This window comes from Nicotiana attenuata, chromosome 1 (genome assembly GCF_001879085.1).
Source record: "Nicotiana attenuata strain UT chromosome 1, NIATTr2, whole genome shotgun sequence".
In the NCBI taxonomy this organism is placed as follows: Eukaryota; Viridiplantae; Streptophyta; class Magnoliopsida; order Solanales; family Solanaceae; genus Nicotiana; species Nicotiana attenuata.
This window is the reverse complement of record NC_031989.1, coordinates 42,624,094-42,633,179: the sequence shown is the minus strand read 5'-3', so window position 1 is coordinate 42,633,179 and position 9,086 is coordinate 42,624,094. Positions and strand designations below refer to the sequence as shown.

Genomic DNA, 9,086 nt, shown 5'->3' with positions numbered 1-9,086 from the left:
CAGCTCGCCTTGAACTTACCCTTTCATCGATGGTATCTTCTTCTATCCGTAACTTCGTGCTGTATCTATTTTAAACATCATTCCAATTTGTTGCTGGAAATTCTCCTAAACTCTCCTTGAGTCTCCTCGTGGCTTCTGAACTTTTTTCATTTAGATTGCTGGCAAATGCCATAGCTGCCCAATTATCTAGTACACGTGGCAACATCATCCTCTCACACTGGAATCTATCTACAAATTCCCTGAGCAGCTACGTATCTCCTTGCTTTATTTTGAAAATGTCCACCATTTTTTTCTCAACTTTTTGAGCTCCTGAGTGTGCTTTGATGAATGAATCTGCAAGTTCAGCAAAAGAATCTATAGAATTTTTGGGTAAAAGAGAATACCATGTTAATGCTCCCTTAGTGAGTGTTTCTCCGAATTTTTTGACCAGTACTGATTCAATTTCTTGCTTGGTCAAGTTGTTGCCTTTTACACCGGTTGTGAATGTTGTTACGTGATCCCGTGGATCAGTTATTCCATCATATTTCGGAATATCGGGCATCTTGAATTTCTTCGGAATTGGTAGAGGAGCAGCACTTGGCTTCCAAGGTTGTTGTGAGTATTTGTCCATATCTATTCCCTTGATTACAGGCGACACTCTTGGTATTTGCTCTATGCGGTCGCTCTGCTCCTTGAGCTATTTCTGCAAAGTTAGTACTAAATTTTGTAAATCTGAATTAGCTGGGTTACTTGACCCTCCATCACAAGATTCGCTAGGAGTTCCTCCACTGCCCGAGCTAACGAGTCCTGAGCGAGGATTTTCTAAGGTGTTGTTGTTTGGAGTTGATGTTGGCGGCACAACTGGCAGCTGGTTAGCGAAGGCCTTAAGAGCATTGCTGACCTGTTGAGCAATTAACTTTTTCAAAGCTTTATTAATAGCCTCATCATTTTCAAACTGATCATTCACATTTGACTGAGATCCATCAGGAGTTCCTTCTCGAGATTGTCGAGGAGAATTTCGTGGGGGATGGACCGAAGTTCCATCGCCTTGCTGATTCACCTGGTGTTGATGGTCTCCTTGATTGTTGTCATTGACATTCGACATGATTTATTTGACGAAAAAGTCAATTTAGAAAGTAATAGATTATCAGACTCCCGGCAACGGAACCAATTTGTTTAGCCAGAAAATAGGAATTTCGATCAAAGCTAAATTTTAGAAGAACTCGGGTTACTTATAATCAAATTTGGAACAAATAAGAAGAATTGATTTAAACGATAGCTGAGTAAAAGAAAGCAAAGTAAGTCAGTGTATTCCAATAATATTCTGTGTCCTTACAAATGTTATTTCTCTCCTTTTATAGCTATCTCTAAGTAATACGTTTCTTTTCTCTCATAATAAAGCCATTATGAGCAATTCATGACATTTAATGTAACGTTATAATTGGCAATCGTAACTGTTTCGTGAAGATTCTATAACGTTTTCCTTCGTTGATGCTCATTAATTAAGGATAATACGTATCTATACTTTTTGCTATCTAGGTTCATTCCTTCAATGCCTCTTCAAATTACCAAGAGGGCTGAGTACCTGTTCCTTCCTGTTTTCTTGAATCTCTGTCAGTGCCTGTTAAAGCTCGTGTCTCTTCAACTATCCTTTGCCAGTTGTCATTCTTTTATTAATCCACGTGTTTTGACATATCATCACATAATTAATTTAATATGTTAACTTGATTTTCCCCGATACACTAGCTACTAATGGGTAACAAATCTCTTATAAGTGCCCCCAATTGGTAAAGCCCCCATACATTGAACTTTAACTTAATATAGTCAAAATAGCAAATATAATGTGAAGGCAAATGATATTTTTACTTAATACGTACTAGTCAGAAAAGAGTAATTGTTTTTGGCTTACTACTCGGCGATCTCAATTAATTTGGATTCACATCATATAAGACCTATTAAAAAAAGGCAAAAACTATTCATTGTTACAATATCCGCATATGCTAATTTAAAATCTCGATTAGGGAATTTATATGCACAACCATTCTCCCCCTCCCCCCTCAAGAAAATAAAATAAAAAGCCATTCACTAAATTGCCGATGGAAAATGAGTTGACTGAGTAAACAAAGTGGGAATAAAAATCAATGAAAACAAACTAAAGCAAAAGGGGAAATGAATATTCTAAAGAGTTAGGCAGGGGCAAATGAGGAAAATGAGAGAACACTAACGGCTGAAGATTCGGTCGTTTCATGTATGTAATCTAAGAAGCAAAGACAAATGAATGCATGCTAAACATTAAACAACATTGAAGTCTTAGTATTAACTTCCGATATATAAATTTAAAAGATTTAATTTGTACATACTAATAGTGTAATATTTTGACATTATTATGTAATTTAATTTATTATAGCAACTAGCAAGTTATTGTATTATTTTTAAGGTAAATATTCTATTTACCATCAACAATTGTGATGAAATAAGTAAAATCCTTCAATCTTTAATCAGACATCCTGTGTTATACTTTTGCAATGAAAAAAATCATGGTAATTAGAATTCGAATGAGTCACGCCCCCAAACAAGTAATATAGTATTACATGTAGTTATCTCATTCCCCCAAACAAGTAAGTGTACTATTCCATGTAGTTATCTTTTATGTCAATTAACAGTATAATATTCTTTTACAGTGTAGTGTGATTGTGTAGAAGGTTAAACTCAAAAAAATAAAGAGCCCGTTTGACTTAGCTGATTTAGAGTAGCTAATAAGTATTAGGTATTGAAAAGAATTTTTAAGTGCTGGAACTGATTTAAAAAATAAGTAGTTACGTGTTTGAATAAAAGTGCTGAAATTAATAATAAACAGCTAAAGAATTGGGTATACGAAGAGTTTTGTTTTAAAAAAAAGTGTTTTAGGGATAAAATAGTAAATTTTTTGGTCAAACCTAAAGTGTTTATAAGCTGAAATTTGATAAGCTATGATAGACCAACTTATGGCTTTTGGCTTATTTTTGACTTATAAGCACTTTTAATTTTACCAAACGCGTAGATAAGCCAAAAAGTGTTTATAAACCAGTTTGACCAGCTTATAAGATTAGCCAAACACCCTCAAATGTTTACTCTTTTCCTTAATCTCAACCCTCATATAACAGTAGCCTGCAGATCTTGACAGTTGAATTTAGAAGGTACGAACAATCCTCCCAAGTGTACACGTGCTGGCGCTGCCCATTTTTTGGCTCTATTTCTCCCTCTCTCTCTCACATTTCATGCATGGAATTCTCCTACAGCTACAACACAGAGAGAGAGAGACGTTGGGGGGGGGGGGGGGGTTTGGGGGGGGGGTAGGGAAAGAGTCTTTGGTTTTCTGTTGTGATTTGTTCATTTAGTCTCCTGAATATTGGCTACTTTTATGGCCATTGCTGGTGACCCATCTGTTCAAAATTTGATTTTTCCAAATAGGATTCTTGAAATCCTGAATATTATAAGTAATTAAAAAGATCTCTCTCTCTCCTCTTTTTGTATGTGCCATAAAGAGATTACTTGAATATATATGGAATTTAAATAGTCTCCTTTAGCTGTGGGTCTGATCTTTTACTTCCTAAAACGTAGTATCATACTTGACCAATTTAATTCATCTGTATTACTTGAGCAATAGCCCACCACAGACTTGGTGATCTGTGTCACATCCCCATAAGCCAGATTTAACTTTTGCCAAAAAATTTCTCTTCTTTCCTTTGATCTTGGATTCTGCTTATCTTGGAACTATTTGGAGATTGTGACAGTGTGATATGATTTGATCTTCTACTAATTTGTTCACTTGATCTTAACTGTACTCTTTATTGGTTTCTTTGGAATTTGATTTGGTTTAACTCAAATGGAAGAAGATCAAGATATGAAGTTTGTGTGCAAGTTGTGTAACAAGAGATATCCATGTGGGAAGTCACTTGGGGGTCACATGAGGTCTCATGAATTTGAGGAAAATTTTGAAGCTAAATTGAAAAAGGTGCAATCTTGGAGTACTATTAATGGGAAGAATTTCAAAAGAGAGAATCAATCAAAGTTAGAACTTGGTGGTGTTTCTACTTATGGCCTAAGAGAGAATCCCAAGAAAACTTGGAGGGCTGAGGATTCTAACTCCCCTTTGCCTCAAGAAAAAGTTTGTCAGCAATGTGGAAAAGTGTTTCAATCAATGAAAGCCTTGTGTGGTCATATGGCTTGTCACTCAGAAAAAGATAAAGGGGGTTTGAATTTGAAAGATGATAACTCATGGAGTAGTGAGAGCAATTCAGATACTGAAGCTGAGGAGCTGTTGAGTCCTAAGTGCAGATCAAAGGCTAAGAGGTACAAAAAGATTATAGTTAAATCTTCTATTAGCAAGGTTAATAATAATTATAATTGTTCGTCGTCTGTGTCTGAGATTGATCATGAGCAAGAACAAGAAGAAGTAGCCAAGTGTTTGATGCTGTTGTCAAGGGATTCTGGGATTTGGAATGGTGTCAATTCAGTTGTGGAGTCTTCTGATAACAATTCTATTGTTTTAGAGACCAAATCATCATCTAATGACATGAGAAATGCTAGAAACAACAGTCTTAAATGTGTCTATAATCAAGGTGAACAACCTCGAACCATGAAAAAGGAAGATAGAAACCTGGAACGCGATATGTTGGATGCTGAAACTCAATCTGAGAACTCTGATTCCGATTACTTCTTAGGCGAAAATGGAAAAGTCGATTCAGATGGCTCTGTTGAAAGGTTCAGAGGAAATGGTAATTGCAAATGGAGTACCTCTAAACTGAGCCTTGGAGCTTGGTTAGACGAGCGTAGGAATGATGAGAAAAAGTGCTTAAACAGAACCAAAAGATATCTAACAGAGTCAAGGAAGGATTTGAGCACGAAATATGAACATGATGGTTATGGATTAACCTCAAATTTTGATAAATGTGAATCGAGAAAGGGAACAACGGATCGTCATAAGAAGAGAAAGTATGAGTGCTTGAACTGCAAGAAGACTTTTAGTTCTTATCAAGCTCTAGGTGGACACAGACCTTGCCACAAAAAGATCAATGACTATTCTGAATCAACATATGAAACTGGTGAGAATACTCTTGGTGCTGATAATGATACTAAATGCATTAACATTAGCAAGCATAAGGAGACATATAGCAACAAAAAACCAGCAGTTTCTACTCAAGATGTGCCTTATGAACCTGGGAAAAAGGTTAAACCAAAGAAATCCAAAGGACACAAATGCCCGTTTTGCCCTAGGATATTCAAGTCAGGCCAAGCTTTAGGAGGCCACAAAAGGTCACATTTTATTCATGCTAATGTCAGTGAGGAGAACTTCAATCAATCTTCAGCAGTCAAGCGAGAAGTTGCTGATTTACTTGATCTTAATCTTCCTGCTCCAGTTGATGATGAGGAAGATGAGCACGCTCGATTCATGTCTTGGTAGTTGGTTATAAACAAGAATAACATTTGCTGGTATGCCTGATTCACGTTCTCTTTGCTATGGTCAAGGCTGTCTGCAGATGTCAGACTTGCATTCTTTCTAATCTGTTGGCCTCACATTTCCTTCTAATTTTGGCATGTTACAATAACATGCTTACATTTTTGCAAGTTAATCATTCACTTTTTATGTTTTGGGACATTCAAGTTTAGATCAAAGTTTTGTTGTCTCTATGATTAATGTTTCCCTTTGTTTTGTCATTGAAGAAGCCAGAAGTCAGTTGTTTCCCTGGTTTAAGCTTTCTTGCTCAGTTGTGGGCTTGATTTTATTGGCCTCAGCACATTTGCTCCTCTCAATACCATCTTTTTTGGAATTTAATTTAACAAAGTCCTAGATATGGTCAGCCATATAAGAGTTCTGAGTAGATTTTGACGAATCCAGGATTTTAACATATACTTATATTTTTAATTGATAGTGTAGGTTCTAAAATATATATCTAACTTTATGTGCACACACGCAGACACGCACGCGTCTTAACATTTTTGTTGAATATAGGGAGTAATAGTTTTATCTTGCGATACTTATTTTTGACTGGTGTCTTCAGTTGTAATTTGTTAAGTTATTTCTTTATGAAAGAGCTGGCAGTATTTCCTGGAGAGATTTACTTATTGAAAAAGGAAATGCTCAAAAGTCAAGAGCTTTATTATGAAGCTAAGCTGCATTTTCCTTGTAGGAGTTCTGTTTGAGAACTAAACTTGTTGGTAATAGGCACTGGTGAATAGTAACTATCTTGCATTCCAATTGAAGTTATAATAGTGCTAGTTCAAAAGAAAATTTGTTATTATTATTTTTAAAAGTGAATTAGGGAGTCCGTCATGATAGTTATGTAATGTGATAACCCAACTTTTCTTCTCTTTGAATTTATTCTTTCTTTCTGTCTCAACACAAAAACAGAATAGAAGGCCGTTGGCCGTTTACTTTCTCAGAAGTACTTAAGCTGCAACTCACATGTCGTCTAGGCAACTTTGGAAGGTAGTGTCGTGACTAGCTAGGAAGTATTTTTTTCAGAGTTAATTTCAAGTATATCAGTAAAATTGCTATAACAGTAAAATTATAAAATTATATTTTGGCGCATTAAAGTTACCCCATATGACAGTAAAGTCAAGAATTTTCTTTTTTGTCACATTTAAAAAAAATTAAATTTTACCCACGACACATTTAAGTCATAGAATCCAAAAAATAGTTATGGGACTTTATTATCATGGTGGATAAAGTTCAGTGACTTTACTATTATAAGGTATTACTTAAACAACTACAACTCAATAAAATTCCAGAAGTGGGATCTGGGGAGGGTAGAGTTTACGCAAACTTTACCCCTACCCTGAAGGAGTAGAGAGGTTGTTTCTGGGAGACCCTCAAAAGACGAATAGAGACAATAGATCCTTACCAGCAACAATAACAACAACTAGAGAGATAATATCAACATTGTAATAGACAAAAAGTAGGTGGAAAGGCAATAACAAAAACCGATACTCATTACACAATACTATAAAAACGGAAAAATGGTGTGAACACAACCTATGCCACTATCAGTTCAAGACAACACTAGTAGAAAAATGCTCGACTACCCCCTACCCTTCAACCCTAATGCTCGACCTCCATACATCCTCAATCATATTCCTATCCAGCCTAGTGTGCCCGCACATCCATCTCAACATCCTCATTTCTGCTACTTCCAACTTCTGGATTTATGACTTCTTGATTGGCCAACACCCAATCCCATACAACGTGGCCAGTCTAACAACTGCTATATAGAACTTACCTTTAAGTTCTGGTGGCACATTCTTGTCACACAAGACTTCAGATGCTGACCTCCATTTTATCCATCCCGCCCTTACACGCAGGGGCGAATTTACATGGACCTAAGTGGTGTCACGGGAAACCGCTTCGTCGAAATTTTTTACTGCATATATATATATATATATAGAAATACAAGATAAAATCATTAAAAGTGACACCACTTGCATCGAAATAGCTCAATAGTCTAGCAGTTGACAACTTTAAAGTTTGATGTGAGAGGTCTTGGGTTCGAACTCCCTTGGCTCCACAAAATATTTTTTGACTGTTACGGGCCTATTGCTAGAAATAGTGACACCACTATGAAAAATCCTGCGTACGCCACTGCTTACATGGTGCGTGACATCCTCGTCGATCTCCCCATCCCCTTAGATAATTGACCTAAGGTACTTGAAACTTCCTTTCTCGTGGATACTCAAGCTCAACTACTTAAATGTGAGAAAATTTAATTTTATGACTTTACTGTTATAATGGATAAAATCAATGATCATATATAAAATTAACCTTATTTTACACCAAACACCACGAGTACTCTTCAGATTAGACACTATTAGTCATAGAAGTCATTCCAATAAAGTTACAGCAAAAAAAAAAATGTCTAGATTTCGAAATACGTTAGTAAATTTTAACTTGAACGTTTGTTTAACGTTTTAGTTCTTATATGTAGCTTTTACTCCTAAATCATTTACGTGAAAATTTAATATATAAGTAATGCATGATTAACTTATGCCGCAAGCGATGCATTAATTTGTGAAACAAAACATATCCAAAATAAAAGTTGGTACGTACTAACAATATATATGTACAAGAGCTAGTTCTTGAATTTATAACACAATTCCTGTATAACTGCTCCAATATTAGTAGCTACGGCTTAATAAGCGTTGTACTCCCCTATTGTTTTCCAATAACGATCTCCGTATTTTATTACCAGCATAATTACTGATGAAATCAAAAATTATTTCACAATCTGCAACTATTAGTTAAATAACATATTCTACAACATAAATATGATAAATGTATAAAAGTTATACCCTCAAATACGGTAGATTTCCTAATAATAGGAAACTGATTCTGAAAGTATCCCTTAATAATGCAATCTACAACTAAAAACAAACACCCAAAAATAAGCAATTATCTTTATTTAGGGTAACAGAAAGGAAATTAATACAGCTTGCAATCAATTATTTCCCAGAAACCTCCTTTTCCTTCGTTACCTTCTCAACCTATAAATCCACTTATATACAATTCAATTCCAATATATATCTCGTTCTCCTTCGTTTGATAGGGTATGTTTTTTTTTTCCTTTTTTTTTATTCTTAAAAGTGTAACTTCAGTCATTTAATACATAATAATGGCATATTGGCTCTGACCAAACTCCCCTTTTCAACAACAAAAAAGTTTCTCTGATTTTTTTTCTTTGCAAGTACCTTAGCTATGAGTCAATATTATCTCAAATATATATACACACAAACACAACATGTATATACCTTTTTATATTTGGAATAATATTTAACTCATATTATTTATATTTTATACATATAGTATACTTAATATATGTGACACTATATATTTTACATTTGAAGTAATATATCATATAATTTATTTACATATGTGTAGTATACACAATATATACACAATATATATCATTTATATTAGCATTAATATATACTAACATTTAATTCGTATGTTCATATACCAAATATATATTATTAGTATACTATAGTTATAGTATATATTTATATATTATTAGTATACTATATCTATGTATGTATATATATATATATATATATATATATATATATATATATATATA

At 34.5% G+C, this 9,086-nt stretch overlaps 1 protein-coding gene across 1 annotated transcript; it reads left to right on the top strand.

Moving 5' to 3' along the window:
- Positions 3,336-5,656, top strand: LOC109225388. Its single transcript, XM_019390032.1, has one exon. It carries the CDS (start codon positions 3,845-3,847, stop codon positions 5,420-5,422), a length of 1,578 nt encoding a protein of 525 aa, XP_019245577.1. The 5' UTR covers positions 3,336-3,844; the 3' UTR covers positions 5,423-5,656.